A 26,533-nucleotide genomic window follows, 5' to 3' on the forward strand; every position below is an offset into this window, starting at 1 on the left:
CAAGGATAATGCTCACATTGGAGGATAAGAAGACTGTTTTCTTTTTTATCTAAGCTCCTTTTTTTTTTTTTTGAGACAGAGTCTCTCTCTGTCGCACAGGCTGGAGTGCAATGGTGCGATAGCTCACTGCAACCTCCGCCTCCCAGGTTCAAGCAATTCGCCTGCCTCAGCCTCCTGAGTAGCAAGGATTACAGGCATGTGCCACCACACCTGGCTTAGTTTTTATATTTTTGGTAGAGATGGGCTTTCACCATGTTGGCCAGGATGGTCTTGAACTCCTGACCTCAAGTGATCTGCCCGCCTCAGCCTCCCAAAGTGCTAGGATTACAGGCCTGAGCCACTGTGCCCAGCCAGAGTAAAATCTTCTTAAAACTGGACTGATGAAATGGTCCAAATTAAGACAGCTTTCATGAACGCAAAGAAGAATCAGATATTTAAAAAGAGTGATTGTTTATATGAAGGAAAAAAGACATTTGAAGATTATTTTGCTTGTTTTGGCCTGCTCTATTTTAGTTTTATTTTTGGTAACCTACAGAGTCCATAATGTGTGTACACAATCTTGAACACATGAACTTATTCTGCTCTGGGTTATTTTGCACCGTTTACTAAAATCTGAATTGTGTACTCATCCATTTGGTTTGCTCTTGACTTGCTAAGACACAAAGCAGTGTGTAAGTACTTGAGTTACAAATGAGTGCAGATTTTTCTGATAAAATTACAAACAAACCACACATACATACATGCAACCCTCCTCCGCCACTCCCCCCATACACACTCCTCAGGAAAACTAAACCCTATTTACCCAACGGCACTCATTAGAGAGGTTCCAGCTCAGAGCAGTACAAATGAGATGACAATGAATTTAAAGACTTAAGATTAAAATAAAACAGATTCCTGGGGCAGAGTCCACTCCTCTCTCTTGTCACTACTGTCTTTCCATTTGTTTTTCCTTCTTACTGGTGCAGGTTGTATACAAAAACCAATTTCCTAGATTAAGTACTGCGCTATAAAATACGCTTTAAAAAAATGCTTTAATGGCTGGGCACAGTGGCTCATGCCTGTAATCCTAGCACTTTGAGAGGCCAAGGCAGTTGGATCACCTGAGGTCAGGAGTTCAAGACCAGCCTGGCCAATGTGGTGAAACCCCATCTCTACAAACAATACAAAAATTAGCTCGGATGGGGGGCGGGGATGTGCACCTGTAGTCCCAGCTGCTCGGGAGGCTGTGGCAGGAGAATCGCTTGAACCTGGGAGCTGGAGGTTGCAGTGAGCCGAGATCATACCACTGCACTCCAGCATGGGCAAGAGTGAGACTCCATCTCAAAACAAAATGTTTTTATTCCCCTAGGAGGCAACAGATGGGGTAAGTATCTCAGAGATCCAAAGAAGACCAGTCTCAACTAATTAAAGTATGTTTTGATATAGGATCCTATTCCAATTCATCAATGGCTAGAAAACATTTTTAATAATAAGCACATAATATATTTCATTCTCCTCATTATGCTTGTGACATTCTTTTAGTAATATGTCTATTTAAAATTTACATCATATTTCCTTGGTCACTATCTGGTTGTCTCCTCTGGGGCTAAATTTTCATTCTTTTAAAAAGTAGAACCTGTACCAAAGAGACACCCTGAAACAGACTTCATTGAAAAAGAAAAAAAAATGCTTCAATCTTATTTCCTTCAGAAAATATCCTTTTGGCAAATGCTAACAAAAACACAAATAAATGGAAGCGTGTCTTCTCCTCACCTTCCATTATGAAAGACTCTGTAGAAGGAGAAGAGCCCATGGACTGTAGCAGCTCATCAGAATGAGACCTGCTTCTGCAGCTGTTACTGTCACTCTCAGACTCCAAGGATGTGGCTGACCTCCTGAAGTTAGGAGAGAGGGAGGGGAGCAAAGTTAGCCCCAGCAGCCTCTCTGAGCCATTAACACGTAAAAACACACTCAGCCTTACCTTTCCAAGGTGGTGCCTGGAACACTTCTGGACAATGGATGAACGTGTCCCGCAGTCTCCCTCTTTCCAGTCGGCAATCCAACAGGCATGGAGGAAGAAGGGTGCAAGGAGAGGCCAGGCTGTGGGATGTCTCTAAATGAAGAATCTGGAAATCGGAACAGATGCTTCATGTGGTTTCCAGGTCAGTAATTACAAGTAAAAGTAGTCACTTAAAAGCCAGAAAGCTAAACCCTGCAATGACCACTTGTAATCTCTCGCATGCTCTGCCTTAAAACCAGTCTCCCTGCTACATCCTGACCCTTGCTCCTAGTGTCCCTTTCATTTGACACCCTCCTGACACCCATGCAGAAGGCCTACTTCCGCATCTCCACTTGGAGACTGTGGGTGTTTTGGATTGCACAAACAAACAAGACAATGGAATGGAGAAATACTGCACCAGCTTTCCCATAAATCACTGCTTGTACTCCTTGGAGCCAGCTTTAAATAGTTGCAAGGTGTTATTAGTACTGTTACTGAATGCATATTGTGTGTATAAACAAGCATCCACACACGGAGAACACATCAATGGAATGGAATGATGCTGGAGAGCCTATTCTTCATGGTATAAGGATCTCAGGCAAATGAAACCTGCAAGCCAAGCTGGGCTATTCTCTCTCACACATGGAAAACTAAATAGGGCTTCTGTATTTTTCTGGTCAGTTCTAAAATATTCTGGGCAGAGATGCATTTACATTTGATGTGTACTATAAATGACTCAGAAGACATTTCAGTCCCATATTACAGCTGTGTAGCATATACATTCTCAAGCAAAAGGGGAAAAATGCTAACATAGATTCCAGACATTACAAACCATTTTACACATGCATAAGTTAGTTTTATTCTTACAACTCCCATGTGACGAGGAGTAATACATGGTATTTCATCAATTCTAATATACTATTTTCACATTTAACCCTATGAAAATGAGAAGCCCCTTATAACTAACATCATCAAAGAGACTTTTGGGGTCAAGGCAAAAGAGTGATGTGACAGCTGTTACTACCTACACCAACTTAACCTAATATAACGTTACACCCAATAGCATGTTACCACAAATTTGCATGCCTAATTGTCCCCTGATTAAAGTGGTTTTAAAATATCAGTCACACTTTGTTACATGGAAATGAAAAGTTACCATGCACTTAAAATTCCTGCCACATGTCAAGCAACACAACTTTACGCAGAAGACATCACAAAATCTCTCACAATAAAGCAAGAGATTTTCCAGCTTAGGAGACATTGCTGTGATTGGTTCTTGTATGCAATGTAAAGAACTGTCAAAGGGCACCAATTATTTTCAAGAGAAACTGCTTAAATTTCAGCTATATACACTTCAGGAAAAACACAGCCACCGAATTTTAAAATATGCAAACAAAACTCCAGTATGCCTTGAAATTTCACGGTCATTCTAAAGGTGCTAATGAGATCATAGCCTCAAGCACAGCTAATGAAACACCAGGTAACTATAATAATGGACAACAGAAACTGATAAGAATCTATAGACTCCAAATTTGAAGATTTTTTCCATCAAACATTGCAATTCTTAAGAAGAATGTGGTGTGTATTTGTATAGACAAATATATTACTGCAATATTACTATACTATGCTACTGCTAGGAAAACAAAGTAATGTACATTTCATGTAGTATTTCTCTTTTCCTCGAAAGATTATTAATACATCAGCAGAGCATATTCCACTAGACAGCATCTTAGAACTGAAGCAACATGGTAATACCTTCTCCTTATAGCCTTCCCTAATATAAAAGATCATATGGTACCTACAACACAAAAGTTCTTAGGCTGGGCTAGAAGTTGATAGCCTGCTTGACCACTTTATAAAACTAAAAATTATGCCAAGCATATGTTATGAAAGAAGAAATAACTGGATAAATGAGAAAACAAAAGGAGATATTTTTATAAAGGAAAAATGTGTAGTATGTATTAAATTTTTTAAAGTTCTTGTCGTTTTCCAGATCACTTACTTCCAAGGATGGTCTGTGGTTTGTTCTTGTTATATTTCTCTTGGAATTTCTGGTAAAGAATATTAGAAACACATAAAGTAAGATCAAAGTATCACTGGACTGCAAGAATATCCACATAGTTACACAGAACAGGATTCTTATCTACATCATTTTTGTTATTTTATTTCCAAGAGGAATTCAAAGCGAAATACATTCAATGCAATGAAGAGTAAAATGTGATAAAACGCGCAAGTTATAACGAAGGGGGCCTCAAGAACATGTGCCTCACCTCCTGAACACTCCTGGCTTCATTAAAAGCCTCGGGGAACCAGAGGTCTCCAGCTCACGTGTCCAGACCCAGGCTGAAAGTTCCTATCAATGCTGCCTTTCTCCTTCTTGTTTCTTTGTACCTCCTGCTATCCTTCCTAATTATAGGAGACAACCACCTGGAGCATTGAAATGTCACCTTCAAAACAGCCCTCAACTCTGTAATCTGACACAATATGTGTTCCTATCGACACAGAGGTTTGCAACTGCAAGTTTCCCCTTGAAGGATCATCATGCTCACTCACGTGCATCTGTGACATGACTACTGAGTGGGAAAGAAAGGAACAGAATCATAGACACCTTCACCTACTCAAGCCCATTCCCAACTACAGAGGACATTCTTCTAGTCCAGTGGTTCTCAAACTGAGGTCTCAGAACCAGCAGCAGCATCATTACCTGCAAACTTGTTAGAAATGCACATTCTCAGGCCCCACCTCAGATCTATGGAATCAGAAATTCTGGAAGTGGGGCCCAGAAATCTGTGTTGTCACAGGTCTTCCAGTGATTGTGAGGCTTCCAGACATTTGTGACTTCCTACTCTGCTCTTCATTTGCGTGTACCCAGGGCTTGCACTGGTAAACCAAGCAGGTCTCTACAGAAAGCCTAACCTAGCCACAGCATATAACACAAATATCTGGACTTGAGCTTTCCTTCCATTTCTAACAGTGTACAGTTAAGCAAATAACTATACACTTTGAGCACATGTTATATTATCGCTATCATGATTGTTTTAGAAATAAATCTATAGACGGTAATAAAAAAGAGTAAAAGCTCAAATAGATACTATGAAGCAACCATGCTAGATACAATATTCACAGATTACTGAGCAATTACCTTGGTGCATGGAGGCGCAGCATCTTTACAACCCTTGTGCACATTTGCATTACAGTCTGAAATAAAGGGAAAAGATACAAAAGCATCCATCTTACTTAATTAGTCTGAAATTAATAAGACTGCATCATGCTTTTACTGGTCATTATAAAAATAACACATAAACATTACGGATATCTGGAAAACTGGAGAAGGAAAGACAAATATTTAAATCACATGTATCCTCACACCTCAAGCACAAGCAGACTGCTATTATTTTAATCTCTTTGGAGATATTTCTTCCCCTATGCACAGGATCTTATCAATTACTAAATCTGGAGTTAGGAATGATATATACTTCTGCGAAGCTTCTGTGTCTCCCTGAGAACTCACTTCCTATTACATGTTTAACATTGCATGGGATTTCTGACACCTGGCTGGTAGTAACTCCCCACTCCCACATTGGGTAAAATGCCTATCACAACCAGAAGAAAGAAACTCTTAACAATGCTGAAAAAAAAAATGTATTGTGAGGTTTTGGCAAGAATTCCTACTAACTAGAAGTTTTAAGTAGTCTAATTAAATGAGAAATGTTAGCCCTGTGCCCATTGTTTTATATCATAAAAGATCCCATGTTTTATATCATAAAACAATGGACACATGTCATAAAACAATGTCATCTCACTGGAAGAATGTAAGGGAATGTAAGAATGTAAGGGAATACTTTCCCTGCCCCTTTCTGCCCACGAACACAGACGCTGAGGCTGTCCTCATGGAAAGCTCCACTGTATGGGCACTGGTTGCTGCCAGGGTGCTGTCTTTGGGTCCTTTCCCCTCCCACCTCCACATCACCACCCCCCACACACTGTAGCATAGACGGAGGAGCCTGGGTGCACTGGAAATGTATGCAGAAGGAATCCTTCTGTGGGAGTGGAAGATCCCATGTTGGTCCATCCAAGCCACACTGCATAAGTGCCACTGACCCACTGAGAACTGGGCAGGAAGCTGAGCCCTACAACTGTCCTCAGACTACCGGTCTGAAGAGGCATTTCAGTCAACACGCCAGTGGCCAGCAAGCAGGGCCCAAGGCTAATCTATGCATTGGCCCGGCTGATAAGTATCAGATTCAGACAGCCCTCTCCTCATGGCAGAGTGAGTAAATAATAGAGAAAATGTAGATGCCGTAAGATACCACAGAACAAAGTTACACCAACAACTCACCAGAAGCAGCAGCCACTGAATACTAGATCCAGAAATAGGAAAGAAACTTTAGATACCTGAAAAATTGTTCTTGATAAGAGGCAGAAGACGGGGGCCTCAGTAAAATAGAATGAAAAGGCATGAAGGGAGAACGGGATGTGAGACTTGGCCTGCAGGAGGAGAGGAAAACAGCTTCATGAGACAGGCAAGGACTGCAAGGAAGGGAAAGAGACAAGAGCACAATCTGAACTGAACTGAGAAGATTCTGTGTGGTACAGACATCAAAACCAAGCTATGAAATTACACTGGAAAGACTCCCTCCAGAATGTGGAGAAGAGGAAGGGTACAATTATCACATAGACGTCATACAAACAACATAGATAGCAGAGATCACACTTACCCAAGGAAGAGATCAGAAAAATTAGATCAGAACAGTGACAAAGCCACCATAGACAAGAATTCTATAAAGCTGAAAAAGCACCCAAAACGACACATCAAAAGTTCTCACTGTTTCCTAAGAAAAATAATTAAATGACACCTATTCTATAGACACATCCTGACAATATCCATATGATTAAAAAATGAAGTCCTCAAGCATAAGGCAAAAAATGAGGGTTATCAACAAAGGAATAGGGTCAGGTTGGCCCTAGACTTTTCCACTATGATAATAAATGCCCAAATCTATTGCAACAATGTTGGCAAAGCAATGAAGGGAAAAGACTTTGGTCCAAGAATTTATTTAACTAGGTAGGTTGTTTTTCTTGTGTGGAAAAAAAAAAAAAAGAAGAAGATATGCCCCTTGGTACACAAAGTTTCAGATCAACAGATCACTCCTATTTTAGCCTCTTGAGGACAGAATCAAAATTAGGAGTTCAAGAAGGATTCACTGTAGTTTTTCTGTTTTTTAAAGAAAAAAAGTGAGCAGCAAAACAAGCTAAACTAAAAATCCCATCTAAAAAGTTGTAGGTAGAGACAGAGTTGAATAAAAATGTCAACTCTTTTTGAAACAGAAAATTATACTTGAAAGATTAAACATAATAATCTTATAAAAAGAATACTTTAATAATTAATTCAGTGTATTAACAGAGGCTGGATGGGGGAGAATAAACATAAGGGAAATAAAAAAGTATTAAATTATTAGCCTTCCACAGCCTTAAAGCTACCATTAGTTGATATCAAAAGAGCATATCTTGCCAAATCCCTGGAGAAGACAAAAGCAAACACCACATGGTCTAAATAGCTAAACTAGACATCAAGGAAAACAGCAAAGACCTATAAAAGATATGTTGGTAGCAGTAAAATTAAATGTAAAATTTAAAAAACCCTGTTATAAAACAAGATCCTTCAGCTACATTATAGATTATGCCTAGCTAAATTAAAGACATGCACCTCAAATCGAAAACACTGAAATAGTTGAGAGAAATACAAACAAATGGAAAGCAGGAGGAATATTAAGTTCAGACAAAGTAAAATTAAATGCAAAAGGCATCTAATGACATTAAAAGGATAACTTTATGTTAGGGTTAAATCTACAATGAAGGTATGATACATAAATTTCTGTGTAACAGATAATGTAACATCAAAATAATAGCCAAGAAACTTATTTATAAGCAAGGAGAATTTTATAGAAAAAGAATTGTGTGGAAAATTAGCAACTCAGGCTTTAACAGAGGAAAATTACACAAGAATTTTGAATACTTATGCAATACTATGTGTTGTTTTATATCATATCTTGTTTTAAGATTAGGAATATTAACCTTCACAATTAAAAACAAAAATGCAGTCATGGAAAAAGATTATTTAACCAAAACAGCAGAGGCTGTACATGTCATATTTGTAGTGCTCAATGTAAAAACCTTAATGTGAATAAGCAAAGTTTAAACCACCCTCTCCCCCGCCAAAAAGAAAAGCTGTAAATTTTGAAATTACTTCTAAAAAAATTGTGGGTAAAAGAGGAAATCAAATATACACTTTGACCTACTCATACTGATTCTAGAATTTAATCTTAGGCAATTGCCAAATATGTGGACAATCATATGTGTGAAAGAATGCTCATTGCCAAATTATTTATGTTGTTTAAAAAATTAGGAAAAAATTAAATGTTCAAAAACAAATAATTAAAAACATTTGATGTCAGCATCAAATGAAACAGCATTAAAAGCTCACATATAGCCGGGCATTGTGGCATGTGCCTGTAGTCCCAGCTACTCAGGAGGCGGAGGCAGGAGAATCGCTTGAGCCCAGGAGGCAGTGGTTGCAGGAAGCCGAGATTGCACCACTGGACTCCAGCCTGGGCAACAGAGCAAGGCTCCCATAATTTTTTATGGTTATAAGGAACTCCCTTAAAATATTAATAGTCTTTTTCTCTAAGTGGTAATATTATAAATAAAAAGTTTCTGCTTAAACCTTGTAACCTCTATGAATACTATTCCTTTATTAAGAAATGACTGTTTTTAAAGCTAAATGTATCCTAGGTACTTTCAGCAATTTCCATCACATTCACTCAATTCAATAAACCAACATATTCTTTACTACAAAAGTTTCCCTTTCAGTGAGCCCTGGCTCCCTAGGCTTTAGTGGTCGCCAGCTCTGCATGAGTGACTCGGGACCAGCTTTGTGAGAGCTGCTGTAGGGGCTACACGGGAGTCACCGTGTGATTAGGGCCCTAAAATAACTTTGTTTCTTTTAATAGTTAAAACCCAGGGAGACTGTACATAATCCAATTTTAAATGGATATGAAAGTGATAGGCAGGAGTTTGGGCCACAGTGGTCAGGGAAGACCTCCAATGAGGAGGTAAAATACCAGGATCTATGCAGAGGAGTGGGAGAAACTGAGAGGAAGGAGATGATCACAGGCAAAATGGCAAAGGCAGGAAATCACCTGCAGTGGGAGGAAAGGGCAACGGAACTGGCGGGGCCTGACTGTAAACTGAGGCTGAAGGGGGCCTAGGGGTCTAATGAGCAGGTCACAGACGAGGGAACCAAATGCCCATGGGAAGAGCTCGGACTTAGCCCAGTAGACAAGAGAGGGTCCTTAAGTTTACGTGGGCTGATAAAAGTGGTGTTTTACAAAGATTACTGTGCGAAAAGTACTGTGGGATCATAAATTGTAGATAAACATATCTGAAAAGGAAGAAACTAGCACAGCTCCCTCCCAGCATTCTAGAAGACGGTGATGAGAATCTCCCAGAGTGGCAACAGTGAGAAGGGAAAGAAAAGAGTGACTGCGCGACATTGACAGGAGGGACAAGAGGGCAGTGGAATCAAAGCAGCCAGGGTTGAAGCTTGTGATGCCAGGAACATGAGCCCAAGGATGGCCTGTTGGGCATGGACTTTGAGGTCGGTTTTAGACACGGTGGGTTTCGGAGACGATGAAATCTCTGAGTGATGATTCCCACACATGGTCTCTCTACGAGCCCCTGTGCCTGCCACAGTCTTAGTTTATACCTGTAGTTTTTACCATAATTTTCAAAAGTGGCCATAAATTACACAGGTACTCAGTCTCTGGGCAACTGAATATGGAAATACAAAGTGAGGAAAGAAGATATTAATATAGGAGTAATAGGTCTAAATATGATATTTTAGAATATAAGATTGGATGACTATACTTAGGAACAATCAAGGAAAAACGAACAAGTGCCCAAGAACTAAGTTCTGAGCGTACCCGGTATTAGGGAAAAAGAGACAACTGAGGTGGTAAAAGAGAAGAGTAGTGTGCCACGGAAAAGAAGAAACATCCCTGAAAGGAGAGATGTCGCCCTGGAAACAAGAGACCAGTGAGTCTGAACAATGAGGAAAGACTCAGACTTGACTAGAGAGTGACTCTCACTTTCCATCAAAAGCAGAACTTCTGTGAAGCAATATGCACAGAGGTCAAAATGCAGATGGTTAATGAAGAAATGGCAGGGACAGGCTTAAAAGCAGTGGGTGGAGATTATCCAACTTGAGGAGTCTGTCTTTAAACAGGGGAGGCAAAGGTCTTGGGTATGGCCAGGGATGCATCGAAGGGCTCAAGTCCACAAGTCCACCCACAAGGGTGGAACAACAACCTAGGAAACACATGCTCATCACACGAACGAACCGACCGCTGAAGTGTGGGCAGCCCAGAAACAACCCATAAATGCTACTTGGAGCAAATCTCTAAAAACATAGGAAATTAAACCACATCTGAGCAGCCTGATGCTACTTCAGATCCAGGAAAAGAAAGAAATCAAGTTTTCAAGGAAAGCAAAATTCAAACATGCAATAAAGACAGCATAATCAAAGACAGGGTCAACTGTGAGAAGAAAATTCGATCTGCCTCTAATGCCATATGCGGATTGTATACTCATCAGATGTTCAGCTGTAGATAAATTTTTAGTTCAATCATTTTCAACAAATTTAATGAGGAACTTCAGATGTAAACTTCCCCTGCTCCTCTCTTCCCTTTGTGCTCCCATCCCACCTCCCAAATATTCCCACCATTCTGGCAATCAACAAATACCCTGAAATCTATTCCGCCTGCCTGCACTTCACTACTTTTTCTCTGAATTATTCTTTCATTCATGAAGTATTTACTAAGCCCCTAGTATGTTCTAGCCACTCTGCATATAGCAGAGAACAAATTCAACAGACAAAAATCTAGCCCCCATATGCGAACTGTATAGTAAGTTAGATAGTGGTAAATATTCTAATGGGGAAAAGTGCCAGGAGGAGGGAAGGACGAGCCAGGCACTGGGTGATCAGGAAAGGCTGCCTGAGAAGCTGTCGTCTGAGTGATCCACGTGGGTATCTGAGGAAAGAGGGTTGCAGTCAGAAGGAACAGCCAGAGAAGGCCCTAAGGCAGGAGCATGACTGCCATGTTTGAAAAACAGCAAAGATGCCAGTGTGACTGGAGCAGAGGGAGTAAGGGAGGGAGAGGATAGATCGCATGGGAACTTGTTGTCATTGCAAGGACTTAAGGACTTCAGTCTATACTTGGGGTATAGGAAGCCATTGGGAGATTTTTTGAACGCAGTGATATATGCCTTAGCAAGCTCACTCTGGCTAATGCTTTGAGAACAGACTTTAGGGGTAAAAGCACAAGGAAGCCAGTTGGAATGCTGTAGAAATGGTAGCTTTAGAGCAGAATATCAGTGGTAGTAGTGACAAGTGCCTGGGTTTTATATGTTTTCTGAAAATAGAGCCAAGAGGATTGTTGATGGATTGGATGTAGGATGTGAGAAAATGGGAGGTATAAAGATGTACTCCAAAAGTTTTGGCATGAACATGTGGTTGGAATGATCAAGTTGCCATTAAAAGCTGAGAGCATCAGCTTTTAGGTGAGCACAGAAGGAGGAGATTGTAACATCTGAAACACTCTTTAGACATCCAGGTGGAGACATAAAGCAGACAGTGAGGCATACAAATCTGGGGTTAAGACAAGTTATCAGTTATGGACAAAACATACTGACTCTAACCAGTATCAGTCATTGCTTGGTAAATGGTTCAGTCATATGTGTCGCACTAAAAAAGTTTATGTAAATGTATTGAGCAATAAGCCTCTTCTCAAGGTTACTGTCAGGAGATGAAATGCAAAGACAGCGCACATAGACCTGAGAACTTACTGGAACACTGCAGTGACTCTTTCCCCAGGAGTGTTTTATCACAAACCAAGCACTGCAGAACCCCAGAGAAGGTTCCTGGGGCAAACTGATGTCGATTCAGCTTCTCTTTATCTTTGGCATCCTTGCTTTTTGTCTTCAGATGCAGCAGCAGCAGTAGCAGGAAAGTGGGGAAAAATGAGAAAAGGAAAACGCTGTGAGCCAACCTTCTTACAGACATCATCAAGCAAAGTCTCTACATTTTCCATCAGAATATAAGGACTGCACACAGAGGGACACCATAACACCTAAATGTGATATTCTGGGCTTTAGCAATATTCCATAAGAAATATATGTAAACAAAATCTAAAGTAAGTGATTTTAAAGGGAAAGTAGAAACTATACTAACTGCTGAGAAACTAAAACATCTATATTTTATAGAAAATACGTGAATAAGTTTAATTACCTTTGATTTATTCCGAGGGCTAGTCATCCTATTCATGAGGAAACTGAAAGTTCGACTCACTTTATATTTTTCAGACTCTGATTTGGCAGGTATGATGTATTTATCCCATTCTTCTTCCTGAATTCTACAAAAACAGAATCTGTTATCATGGCTTATAGGATGTAAAGAGGAAGAACAGCATATGTGTGTGTGTGTGTGTGTGTGTACACATATATGTATGTGTATATTTTTTTTCGGTTTTAGTGGTTGTTCTAAAGAGAAAATTTATTTAAAATACACTTATAGCATAAGTGAACAGACATGTGATTAGAGCAACAATCTCACAATGTCAACAATTACAGAACATAGGTGGTGGAAGTGGGTATACAGTATATAATTCTCTCAACTTTTCTGTGTACTTGAAAATTTTCATAATATAATATTAAGGAAATAAATCTTAGACTTAGAATTTTACCCTGAAAACACTCATCTTCCTGTTTACTATGCTAGTAAGAATTCCCTAGAGCACAGACAAGCCAAATACCCAACAATATGCAACTGGATTTTATTTATTTTTGGAACACAGAGACAATAGTCAGTAGACACAGGTTTCCTTTGTTGATACAGCCTGAGAAACAGACTGCCTGCCTCTCTGTGCAGCCTCTCCCACTCAGCACAATCCGAGACTCTCCAGGTTGTGGAGGAGAGAGGCTGTGGATACTCCATAAAATAAGCGCAAGATAGAGGTAACTGTACCCACCCATGAATGCCCTGAACACCACTTATTTTCTTCTAATCCACAATACAATTATTCTCTAGAAAAAAAAATATCCAGACTATGAAAGTTACAATTCTCCCTAGAGCTTCCTCTGATAATCTTATATTTCTATTATTACTGAGGAAAGAATAAATTAAAAATCAATCTAAATATCATGTCAAACCAGGTAATACTTCTGTAGATGATTTCCATAGGGATTATTTCCTAACTAAAGTCTCTCCTACCCCCTAAAATTCTCACCTTTCCGTACTGATAACTAACACATTTATCTCTGGGAAGTATTTAAAAGCAATCAAATTACTGATATACACCAAAATATATATTGTTATATTTTGTGAAAATATTGCTTTCAATGACAATTTTCTAGGACTTTGATTTTTCTTATCTAATTAATGACAGGCTTAGACTAAATTATTTCCAAGACCCATTCCACACTTTAATATGGTACATATTATAATAAAACTTTAAGTTATTTAAGCTCTACATCAGGTTTTAGAGTTCAAACCTATTAATGCATTTAGGAAAAAAAAAAAATACATGGCTTAAGAGCTGCCTCTTGACCACATAGATCTAAAGATATAGTCAGAACAGTGTTATGTCCTGTTACTCAAAGCCTACACAGTAAATGAAATTAGATTTGCTGCTTAGAGAAAACATTTTGAAAGGCAGAAGAAAAAGGAAGTGAATAGAATTAAATATACTCTATGCCAAAAGAGTAGTGAAAGAATCTCAGACCCTCTTAATTTCCTTTCTACCTCCATGCTACCTCTAGTCATTTTTACCTAGGATAACTGATTGGTTAATAGAATCCAAAATTTTCCATAACCTCTGGTGTCTTACACATCCTAATTTGCAAAATTTGTGCCAAAATATTCAATAGGCTCACTTTCAGAACTGGGGGAAAAATACATTTGAGAGTTTGAAAAGAGTCCTCTCTTGGAAGGCCTTTTGTGACCCCACAAAATGCTATCCAATGTCTAAGAGAAGGGAAGAGTGATGAGGAGACCTAATGTCAGAATTAAAAAATGATTAGGTCATTATGGATTTTGAGGTCAAGAAACCCCTTTTCTATTTCCCAGCAAGAACACAACTAAACTATTGCAAATAAAAGAAAATTAATTCTTGGTTACCCAACTCTACTCTCAACTCCCCTGCTACAGAAGACTATATCAAAAACGACAGTTTCCACATTGGTTAAAAACTTATAAATGCACAATTTACCATATCCTTTATACTTCTACAACATGATACTTTTTTTCTTTTTTTCTTTTTTTTTTTTTTTTTTTTTTGAGACGGAGTTTTGCTCTTGTTGCCTAGGCTGGAGTGCAATGGCGTGATCTTGGCTTACTGCAACCTCAGGCTCCCAGGTTCAAGCGATTCACCTGCCTCAGCCTCCTGAGTAGCTGGAATTACAGACACCCACCACCACGCCCGGCTAATTTTTGTATTTTTAATAGAGATGGGATTTCGCCATGTTGGCCAGGCTGGTCTGGAACTCCTGACCTCAGGTGATCCGCCCACCCTGGCCTCCCAAAATGCTGGGATTACAAACGTGAGCCACCGAGTCCGGCCAACACTTCAACTTTTTAAGCTGAGGTTGATAAGACCTGAGAGATAACAATGTAAACATAAAAATGCTGAAACATTAAATATAAAAACTTAAACCATCACCCAGCCTGGCAGAAATGTGAATATCATAGTCATAATCCACTATCAGATTATGAAGATGGGTAATACAGTATAACCTGGGCAAATGTAGAAGGTTGGTTGCTTCATTTCAGATCTAATTTAACTATGTGATATTTACCTATATTAAAATCAGGCACTTTAGAAAATAACTGAGAAGAGAAAACCCTCAAATAATTTCATAATAGAATTTAAATAGCTTTTACATTTGTAAGAATCTGGAAAGATTAAGTTCTTTTTAACATCCCAGAACAAGAATGTCTAATCTCTATTATGAGTTTGTTGACCGATAGCATCACTCACAATAAAGTTTTACAAACCCTTCTTCAGGGCCTCTAATGGTATTGCCTTTTCCATAGGTAAATAGACATTTAAAATATATTAAGAATACAGATTCTTAATATTTTAACCCTTAATCTATTTAAAGAATTGGCATCTGAAGTGTTTTTTTCTTGTTGCTTTTGGGTTTGGTTTGTTTTGTTTTGTTTTGAGATGGCTGTGTCACCCAGGCTAGGGTGCCATGGCGCGATCTTGGCTCATTGCAACCTCCACCCTCCAGGTTCAAGCTATTCTCTTGCCTCAGCCTCCTGAGTAGCTGGGATTACAAGCGCCCACCACCACATCTGGCTAATTTTTATATTTTTTAGTAGAGACAGGGTTTCCTCATATTGACCAGGCTGGTCTCAAACTCCTGACCTTAGATGATCCGCCCGCCTCGGCCTCCCAAAGTGTTGGGATTACGAGCATGAGCCACCGCACCCAGCCTAAAGGGATGAAAGAAGTTCCTGCTGTGCAGATTGAAAACTGACACGGTGGAACTTTTGATAACACTCAGATCCTCAGATTTGAAGAAAGAGGAGGAGAAGGAGGAAATACATATAATAGATTTAAGACAGACGGTGGTAGTAAAATAATCAAGTCATGCCATATAATCCTTAAGAAATTAGAATAGAGTGCTGGAATGAGCCTGCAAGGTATAGAGTAAGCTTATTTTTTACATAGATGTCTCCTTTTCTAGAAACTAAGTGATTCGTACAAATAAAAGAATATCAAAGAAGGCACCATCTCAGGTAAATACCTACAACATGACCAAAGCAAAGCATTAGGTGTGGCTTGGGATCTTATTGGCATATCCAAGAAAATAAGACAGCAGGAATAGAGTGGGTGAGATGAAAGATCTACTTTACTAGATACACCAAGGAATATGACTGAGAGAGTAAGATGCTTTCAGGATGTGAACCAAGAAAGATTAAAGAATAGAAAGAAATAGAAAACAAAAACAGGAGTGACAAAGAACGAATAATCAGATAAAAAGAAACTTCATACGCGTGCCATCGAAGTTAAAATATTTTATAGACTACTATTTAGCCAAGTATAACATTGGCTCCTTTGGTCTTAAATCTCTCTCTTAATGAAAAATAAATATTTTTTATATTTTTAATTTAAAAATATCTTGATAACAATCCATTACTTCTCCAGTTGTTAAAAAGATAACAGGGAGAAGACCGCTAATCAAAATGATGACCAAGATGAAGATCAAATTCCAGAACGAGGAAGTAAATTGCTTAAATGAGGTAATAAATGTAAGCTGCTTAAAACAGTACAAGGCACATACAAATGTTCAATAACTGTCAGTAATTACTGCTTTTGCTATCATCATCCTCACTGCCATTGTCATGAAGTCATCTTCATCATCATCCCATCTTTCAAGGCACTCTTAACCTTCCTCTGTTTGTATCATTTGAAAGTTTCTATTCTGGTTTCAGAAAAAAGAGAAATGAACCAAAGGAGGCATTTTCTTATTAATACTGTGATTCTAAGATTTAAAACAAAACACCCCATCTTGATCCGTATACTAAAACGTTTCAAAGTTTTAGCATTAATCTCAAACAAAATTAAACCATTTCACTCTTTTCAGATGGTCTCTTAAAGTCAAACGTCTGTGCCATTCTGGCACTTGTTTTGCATATAACCCTGGGGCTATTTCACAGTGTGACTCATGGGCAGTCAGTTATTCAACACCAACAAAAACCAACCATCATGCTTGCACACTAGTCTGCTTCCCAAGCTATACTACAACAACAGTTTTACCTTCTAGGAGAAAGAGAAGCTTAGGTTAAATCTGCCTCTCAACCAGGAAACTGATCATGCTTAAAAGTCTTCTGCATTGCTTATTCTTTGTTTCCAGCTGAAGGGCTACTAGGCAAAAATCCATAGAGAGACAGTAGGGGTATTTAGGCACTTTCTGTAATTGACCACCCAGGGTTCTATTACTAAAGTAAGTCCCCTAGTCACGGTGGAACAGAGCTAGAGAAGACATGTTGCTTTTCTAAAACAGGTGGTCCTCACACTGCTCCCCTTGAAGGTGTTTGGCTTTGAAGATACCCAAACAGAACATGCTGTCCCCAGTCCTGAGGCCTGCACAGCCAAGGACTGAATGGCGAGGGCTGGCAGATCTATCCTGATGCAGATCCCAGAGGGAGCAAAGGGTCTTAGGCAGGCTTGTTACATGGAAACCTCTCAAGAACTAGTGAACAGATAGCAAAAATGATGTGCGGACATTTCCAAAGGAGGATCATGCAGTTCTTCAGGAAAACTGGAACAGTTAAAGTACCTTTTTTCTCTTGGTGGCTCCGGTAGGCTGTAAGCTCTTTGCTCTACAAGACACAACAATAAAATGAAAACTAAGGCAGACAAACTGGCAGTCACATGTTAGTCTGAAATGCATACTCAACCATATTGTATCATTATACACAATACCAGCTAGAAAATAATGAGAAAATGAGTAATCTTATATAAGTAAGGCATTGCTCTGGCTTTTTTTTTTTATCACTTCCTGTAATTTAAAGAGGGTAGGGAGAAATATGCCAACATTTAATGACTTTATGAACTAAGTTAGCATCAGCAAGGGACAGCAAACATTTTCAGAAGTACAGAAAATTAGTTCTATCTTTTTGGATACTTTTCACTAGAGTCATCCGTATTCTTCATAACACTAATCCCCTAACATACAGAACCAATAAATAACCACTTTTAAACAAAGCTCAAATGAAGTATTGAAAGACAGCATAAGAAGAGTTAATTTTCATATAGCTGCAATGTCCTTATAAAATCCTAGCAGCAGCAACTTCAGAGACGTCCTCTGTGGCTCATGGGAAAGGGAGGACCGCTTTTTTCATTGGACTTGTAGAGGGAGGCAGAACGGGAGGCTCATGCAAGCAGCTTGGAGCCATCTTGTTTCCAGAGTTAAAGTACTTACTACAGGGGTAGAAGAGAGACACTGATTTAGACAGTGAGAGAGCCTGAAGGAGGAGGCAGCCACTGTGGAGCACACCATCTACACAGCAGGGACAAATCCTTCACTCTTGCAATCCACAACAGTGAAGAGGCAAAACTAGGTTGCAAGGAGGAAAACAAATACATATCCCCTGAAATGGGTAATATCAAATGTTGCACCTAAAACTATCTTATATGTAATAGGAAATCTACTTTGAAGAATTTGAAGGCTTTATTTTATGAGCCATTATCAAGTGTTCCTCAAATTAAGTCATAGGCAGAAATCACTATTCTTATGGTAAATAGGCCGAGGTACCAAGAGAATAAGCCACCAACTGTTCAAAATCCAATCAAATTCCATCCATCAGCTCACAACGTTTTCAAAAGTATGTTTATGTCATTCCTCAAATTCTTAAATGCAGAACACCTTTGTCCCCCTTGGTGAGACTGTAGTTATCATTTTAATCTTGGCGATGTTCCTATCTACCTAAATCTACAATAGACCAAAGGGAATTATAAAACTAGATTCTGTTTTACAAACATCAAAAATAAAGTTGCCATCATCGTACTCTTGGCTCAAAAAAAAAAAAAAAGACACATGAGAAATTACAGTAACTCACTCTTTGGAAGTGACAAGGAAGACAGAATATCACAAATAACAATAAAAAGGACAGAAAGCATCCTAGATTTGTATATCTGCATTACAGCTCTTATATGGGAGCTTCCTGCTGGGACATAAGGAGACTTGGACTCTGTTCAAATAGACCTGAAATTTTTTAGGACTATTCAAAACTCATCAAGAAAGGATTTATGGCAACACAAACGTCAATTTACTTTTCATAGTCCTATGGTATTGACTGACCTAAATGGTATCAATCCAAATGTTTGCAGCCATATAAGTCTATCCACTGGAATCTTCATATATTTAGTGAATAGCCTCAACCTAAATTGCCTGGTTCTGTTACCTTCTGGATAGCATCAAACTTCATTCAAGTGGCCTTGTCTTTAAATATACTGTCTAAAGATAAGGCTTTGTTTACTGAAAACCAAAGCAGTTGATATCAGCTTTTTATTCTTTCTAACTCAAATGCAAAGGTTTCAGGCTTGCATGTAAGGTAAAGATATCCTTCCTTGATCATTAAAGAATAAGTAAATTAGGGCTATTTTCCCTGGTGAACAATCAGTTTCCTCTTAATTGTGTGGTCAATAATTTCAAACTCTAGAGATATCTGACTTCATAGATCAAGGACCACAGATCTAAAGGCAACGCCATAATCTGAAGCACAGAAAACTTAAACATGTTTTCCAAATAATAACAATGTGAAGTTAATTCACCAGCTGGGACTATCAGTGAAAAGGTGTCAAGCTGCTATTAAAAATATACCAACCTAAACTAAGGCTGGGGAGACCCAGAGACCTAGAAAGAATCCATAAAACAAAAAACAAAAATCCAGAACAAATTCAATCCATCTTTATCCTGTCCTCTCAAGGGAGTTGTATCCTTTCTTTCTCTTGTAACTTTTCCTCTTCTCCCATTCCAAAAATAAAAACTGACATGTATTATCGGTCTTGAGCTCTTCTCTTCCACCATTACATCCCAGAAAAAGGAAAACAAAAATCATGGTAGCATTTCTTTTGTATTTTATCTATCTTTTTTCTCATATTCACTCAACAAATATTTATTGAACATCTAGCATATATGTCATTATTCTAGGACAGTATTTCAAGCACCAAGATTATGTCTTTAGTATTGTTCTGCATGGCATAAAAATGCAAAATAACAATTTAATAAGCAAGAATAAGAAAAAAGAGAGGGAATAAAATAAATCCTATCTTATATATTTTATCTTGAGAAAATATTTGAGTAGTACTTAAGAGTACTTAAATTCATCTCTTGCTTTCTGAATCTTTTAAGTCCCTTTAAAGATAATAGACTAATAGACAATAAAGATATTCTCTAAGACACTCACAAAAATTTCATTATAATGCTATGTATTATGCATTGGCATACTTTCAAATATGCTTTTTAACATAATTATTACATATTAATTACAGAAAGCATGAAATAATTACATTTCAAAATGGGGGCAGGTAAAAATGGGAGGAGTGACTTAGAGACGATACAAGGGGAGCTCCAAGTTGTACATAATTTTTCCATTTATAGATCTGAATTCACTTGAAAATTCAAGATGCATGTTTATGATTTGCACTCCTTTTTGTATGTATCCTATATTTCAATTAAAAGTTTATCGCCTAAAAGTTATATTTCTAATTGCTTACATTGCCAACAAAAAAATGTTGAGATATATTTACTCATGTTACAAATATGTTATTTCAACTCTCCAAAGTCCTTTTCTAAAAAAAGAAAGAAGAAAATCCATTCTGCAACACTCCGGCTCTGAGGAGTTGGATTATGTTAGCAACGTATATATGAGACAAAAGTAATTTTTATAATTTACTCAAATAAAATCCTCTAAAGCCCTCATAATAATATAACTGGAATCAATTCTAATTTACACTATCCTTGAGGAAAACATTTTACTCAAAGAATAAAGCAGCAGAGAGGTGTGTATGCATTTGTAATTTCAACAAAATCAGATCTGATCAAAATCAAATTTGGCAGTTATCCAATGAGAAAAGAATTTTGTCAGGCTTAGAAAAACCAGTTACGAAAACAGAACTGAAAATTCTTGTCTGCTGTTCTTGAATATTTTATGTACTTATACTAACTGAAAAATCTGTTCTGGAATAAAGTGTTTTCAAAGCCAAATGTCAAATGATGCTTACCTTCACTTGAATTGCACACTGTTAATTCACGCACCAAACGAGTTTTTCCTAAAGAAATTTTGGGTGATGAGCAAGAGTAAGAACGTGAGCGAACTCCAGAAAGCAATGATTCCTAAAAGAGATTATAATAAAGTTTTTAAAAATTTATACATGAGATCTGAAAATATATGTTCACCACCTCAAATGTTACTAAATTAGCACCTTTGAAAAGAGATTCAACCTGAACATTTCTCATATGATCTCATTATGTGTTTCTGTTTTCCTCTCACAATTTTTAAAACGTTATTGTCATTTTAATACTTTAGCAACCTTCAGTTTGGGGAATAGTTCCTGTATATACTATAGAATGCAACTATGATATCCTAGCCAACTTGACTAAAGATGAAAACTTAAGACAAATGACTTTTTCTTTGTATATTCAACAATGAGTTTGACTTATTATTTTTACCTGAGGTGTCAGTTATTTTGTTATTTTACTGTAGCCCTCCAACAAAATTCTATATTAACTGAGATTTCTACATTTAAGGATTACTAGAGGATAGTGGAATAGCCACTTACAATTATAAGAGTTTTTTAGACTTTCAAACTGTGATTTAAATTTATAATGTTAGCTGCAATATTTAGGGGAAAATATATCCAATTAATATACAAATTCTTCCAATCTGTACTCAATTTTTGATGGACCTTCCATCTAGCACTTTCTGAGATGGATGTTTGAATATCACTAATTTATACATCCTTAATATTACTGCTTTTAAATGACCTGCCAGTTTTGTTCCTGTTGTCCCAATTACTTATTATTCCTATCATTATATTGGCAACATACATGAAAATGCAAGATGGCAAGATCATTAAGACATAGTTTTCTTATATGTTCCAGAAAATTTAAGTGAATATGCAATAGAACTCCATTGAAGCCATTTATAGCACCCAACTTCTATCCCATAAAGGCCTTAGGATTGATCCTGCCCATGCATTTTTAAGATATCGCTTAAGGTTAAAGCTAAAAGAAAATAATGCAAAACTCTTTACTAAAATTAAACCATCAGAAACTGACCTTCACGAGCACTGGTCCCTTTTGTTCCCTCTAAGGAAAAACACATGGTTACCCTAAGTTCATTAGTTCAGTTAAGGAGCCTGGAGGAAAGCTGAAAAATAGAAGCCTGACCTTGCTTCAAAGGGCCTTGGGCTGTGGCTGCTATCTTATTGGGGAGCACCTACCAGGCCTGGATGTCAAGAAGGCCAACCCAAGTTGTCCTATAACCGTAAACAGTGAGCTGGCCACTAAGAGCCCTCCTCAAAGTCATGTATATGTGGTAACCATTTGTCATGACAATGGAACTTTGAAAATTGTCCAAAACTTTGGCAAAAAGTTATACTGGGTAATAACAGAGGCAAGGCAGATATACTTATGGGACAGATTCTTCCTAAAAATGAGCAACATGAAACTGTTTCAAAGGACTGGATTATTTTTCATCTAAGTAATGATGAACTTTTCACAATTCCACTCAACATGCAAAACTTAGAATTATCTACATAACAACCATACAAATTTCTCATTATCCAGAAATATCACATGACCTTCAGATGCAAAAGATGATGGCAGCTCTACAGGTCTTAGAGTAGAGGGTAGAGGATGCAGGATCTGTGCTTAAAAGACCCAGAATTGAGTTCTGATTCTATCACCAAGCTGGTGATACAAAGCTGGACAAAATTCTAACCTTTCCAGAATCTCATCTACTCAAAAAATAAAATTAAATAAAAGCACTACTTGTGTCATAGGTGAGTTATGAGGCAATTATATATTGTGTATATACATAAAACATATTTTGTATATTATAGGGCATGCTACAAAAATAAAGTATTATCATAACAACCATACGTTAGAAAGAGAAGTTTTGCCATAGCACACATTGTTTTACAGTAATAAGTAAACTCAAGAAGAAAACAAGTAGAAAATAGCAAATCAAATAGGAAAAAATAATATGTTCAAACACAAAGGGCTTTCTTACATTCAGAGGAATGTATTTAGTTTTTAATAAATAAAAAAATAAATAAATAACAAACAAGCACACCTAAATGAAACTCCAATGTGAAATGGCCAACAAGAGAAAACCTGGCTCCTATGGAAAAGTTGACAAAATTTGTGATGTTCCGGATTAGTTCAAGCACCCAGAAGTGCTCAATAAACATCACTTCTACCTTATTAACATCATTTACCTCATCACCAGGGCCACGCAATAATTTACATGAGCAAAACAAGATTGATCACTAAACTCATTTAATACTATCAGTTTTTCTCCCTTTGCTTAAGAGATGATGGGAGAAATCATTGTATGAAATGATAAAATTTTCCAAGTATGTGAAAGAAAGATCGTATGTACTCATGGTGAATTAATGAAAACGTAAATCAGCCATTTTGAGTAAAAATCATAAAAATTAAAACACAGTGGAAAGATTAAAAAGACAGACTCAATCAGATATCACATGGGTCCCAAAAAGTAGTTCATATGTATGAATAAAATATAATATGTCTTTCAGACACAGATGGGTAAATGTAGACAACATATTCTCCACACTTGCAAAAAGAATACCTTCGACTGTAGATTACTTGATAGAGGAAGTGATTCAGCCCTGGAGATATTAAAATCTGGTTCAGCGTTAGTCTCAAAAGAGTCTAATTCATCCCCACTAGGAATCCCAGTTCTTGAGGAGCTCTGAGACCCTGGAGTGTAACACATGTGCGACGGCTCAGAATGCCCTTCCCCTTCACTGTCGGCGTCCAAGGCATCAAGGCTGGAACTAAAGCACAAAGCCAGCAAGTAAGTAAAGCAGCAAGGAAGGACACAGAGCGTCATTGGTTTCTAATTCTCTGAATTCAGATTCATCGGGGTGGGGTGCAATAGGTATTCATTTAATTTCCAACTAGTATTTAATTAGCCTTTTTCTCCTCCCTCCAAATCTCTTTTTAAATAAAATTTTATCTTACCCCAAATGAACATTCCTACCTTGCAAAAGCCATTTCTTTCTTTCATTTTCTTTCTTTCTTTCTTTCTTTCTTTCTTTCTTTCTTTCTTTTGTTTTTTTGTTTTTTTGTTTTTTTGAGACACTTGTGTTCTGTCGCCCAGGCTGGAGTGCAGTGACACAATCTTGGTTCACTACAACCTCCACTTCCCAGGCTCAAAGGATCCTCCCACCTCAGCCTTCAGAGTAGCTGGGACTACAGGTGTGCGCCACCACGCCTGGCTAATTTTTGTGATTTTTGTGTTTTTTGCCATGTTGCCCAGGCTGGTCTCAAACTCCTGGGCTCAATGGATCCACCCACCTCAGTCTCCCAAAGTGCTGGGATTGCTGGAGTGAGCCACCACACCTGGGGCAAAAGACAGTTCAAATACCTGAAGAAACAAAAGCTGGTTTGAGTTAGTACTAACCTCACCACTTCTGTTTTGTAAATATAATTATTGATATCGCAAGTCCCAAGTGGTAACCCATCAAATATTTCAAATGCTGGTGGAAACAAAGCCACTGGGCTGTTTGCAGGGAAGCCTCTGGGGGGGATCTGCATGTGACTAAGCTGCAGAAGTGTCATTCTCTCCCCTGTCCCTCAGCTGGGAAGCTCAGGAGGGCAGAGGCACACCAAGGAGAGATGTGTGAAGGTCCCACCCATCTGCCCCAGGGCCATGTCAAGACACAGTTCTGAAGTGAGTCGTGCAATGTCCCAAACATGTCATACTAAATGATCATTTTTAGAGGTTAAAAAAAGATGATTCCGAGGCTGGGCATGGTGGCTCACACCTGCAATCCCAGCAATTTGGGAGGCTGAGGTGGGCGGATCATGAGGTCAGGAGAGTGAGACCATCCTGGCTAACACAGTGAAAACCCGTTTCTACTAAAAATTAAAAAAATTAACTGGCTGTTGTGGCGGGTGCCTGTAATCCCAGCTACTTGGGAAGCTTGAGGCAGGAGAATGGCGTGAACCCAGGAGGCAGAGCTTGCAGTGAGCTGAGATCGCGCCACTGCACGCCAGCCTGGGCGACAGAGCGAGACTCCGTCTCAAAAAAAAAAAAAAAAAAGATTCCTTTGAAAACTCTACCTTAGAACCAGGTAGTAATTCTGTTTGACAACAATTTTTTCCTCATTTAACTTTAATAAACCATGAAATTAAAAGGAAAGAATTTGACCTTCCACATCCCAGGTCTATTCCATAATATTACATTTTAAACTATTCAAACTTGGAGGCCAGTAGCTTTCCTGGGTGCATGTTAATGCACGAAGCATTTCAAATGTATGTTTTGTGGGTTTTGTTTTGTTTTTTTCGGTTGTTACAGTTCTGGAGTTATAATTTTAATTAAAAAACAATGAAACTGTCTTGATTTTGAAATATGAGAACCAGAAAATGAAACTTTGAATTAATCTGTTTAGGTTATTTTTTAAAAAAAAAAACAAACCATAGGCTATTTAATAGACACAGTAAGTCAACTGAACACATGGTGTGAGTCCTGGTCTTACTCTACCATGACTCTAACGCAAACACAGAGCAGTTTCTAACCCTTGAACACTTTCCCAGGCACTACTGGGTACCAGAAAACCCAGCAGTGAGAAGAAGCTCTGGCTGGCACCACCAAGGATTTCCAAAGTGGGGTTTTCTCCTTTGGGAACTCATTGAGGGCCAAAGTGAAGACCTTGGCATTGAGAAGAAGAACACATTAGAAGTGGACTTCACACTTTACCTCAATCAAACACACAAATATCATGGAGTCTATTCGAGTATTTCTCATAAAACACTGAAACTTCATGTTAAGAATATCTTCCTGGTAAACGCTGGTGATTTAAATGCTCCGGTAAATGTATTATGTTGGTGCAAAAGTAATTGTGGTTTTTGACTAATCTAATAATTACAGGTATTTCAAGTTGCTACGTGGCTTCCTAGTACAACAACAATCTGAGACGGAAGGAGACTTCAAGGCGGGTTGAAGCTTGCCGATGTCTTGTACCTCAGCACTTGTCTTTCAACTTGTGATCTCTGTACTAGTGGAAAATAGTTCTTCAAATGATTGGCAGCCCACAATAATATCCGATTTTAACACAAGCCTTTCCAGTTACAGACAGCATTTCATCATCACTATGAATACATCCTAGAAGTATCAGTATTTTATTTTGCATACTATAAAACATTGTTTCTATTCATTCAAATGGGGCTACTACTTTTCTTTGTTAAGCTATTGACATAAGATATTGGTGGCACAGGCAACGTTCTTCAGGATAACCTCTAGGTTCTTGTTCTACGGTATTATTTTTCTAATTCCCAGTAGTGGGATAAGAAATCAATTCATTAGGTTGTAAGTAGAGTTTTTTTAAAAAAATACAGAATAGAAAATATCAGAATACATTGCACATGTCATTTTATAAGACTTCACTTAAATTTTAAGGGAGATAGGGGACGTTCATGGTGGCATGTATTTCTTACTGTGGATTGTAGTTTTTTAAAAAGGTTTGAAAAATACAAGCTTTAGAATGAAACAAACACTTGTCTACTGCTTAATTTTTTGTTGCATAGTATTTTTAAATTAATGTTTTATTACTTCCCTTTGTGGTTTCTCAAAACAATTATTACATTTAAATAATATAACATATGGCTATATAGTATGCATGTTTTAGTTTCACCAAAATATTCTTTTAAACGCTAGAAAACTTAGGACTCAGG

At 38.0% G+C, this 26,533-nt stretch overlaps 1 protein-coding gene across 2 annotated transcripts in view; it reads right to left on the reverse strand.

Moving 5' to 3' along the window:
• Positions 1-26,533, reverse strand: part of ARHGEF28 (Rho guanine nucleotide exchange factor (GEF) 28) — a 328,572-nt gene that overhangs the window by 66,891 nt on the left and 235,148 nt on the right. For both annotated transcript variants that reach the window (XM_011996705.1, XM_011996714.1), the window contains 9 exons: positions 23,424-23,631; positions 20,830-20,941; positions 17,381-17,423; positions 12,324-12,447; positions 11,882-12,014; positions 5,121-5,176; positions 3,981-4,029; positions 1,961-2,105; positions 1,753-1,880 (listed from right to left, as the gene is read on the reverse strand). In XM_011996705.1, the coding sequence (XP_011852095.1) occupies positions 1,753-1,880; positions 1,961-2,105; positions 3,981-4,029; positions 5,121-5,176; positions 11,882-12,014; positions 12,324-12,447; positions 17,381-17,423; positions 20,830-20,941; positions 23,424-23,631 (998 nt within the window). The remainder of the gene's footprint in view (positions 1-1,752; positions 1,881-1,960; positions 2,106-3,980; positions 4,030-5,120; positions 5,177-11,881; positions 12,015-12,323; positions 12,448-17,380; positions 17,424-20,829; positions 20,942-23,423; positions 23,632-26,533) is intronic.

This window comes from Mandrillus leucophaeus, unplaced genomic scaffold (genome assembly GCF_000951045.1).
Source record: "Mandrillus leucophaeus isolate KB7577 unplaced genomic scaffold, Mleu.le_1.0 Scaffold114, whole genome shotgun sequence".
Classification (NCBI taxonomy): Eukaryota; Metazoa; Chordata; class Mammalia; order Primates; family Cercopithecidae; genus Mandrillus; species Mandrillus leucophaeus.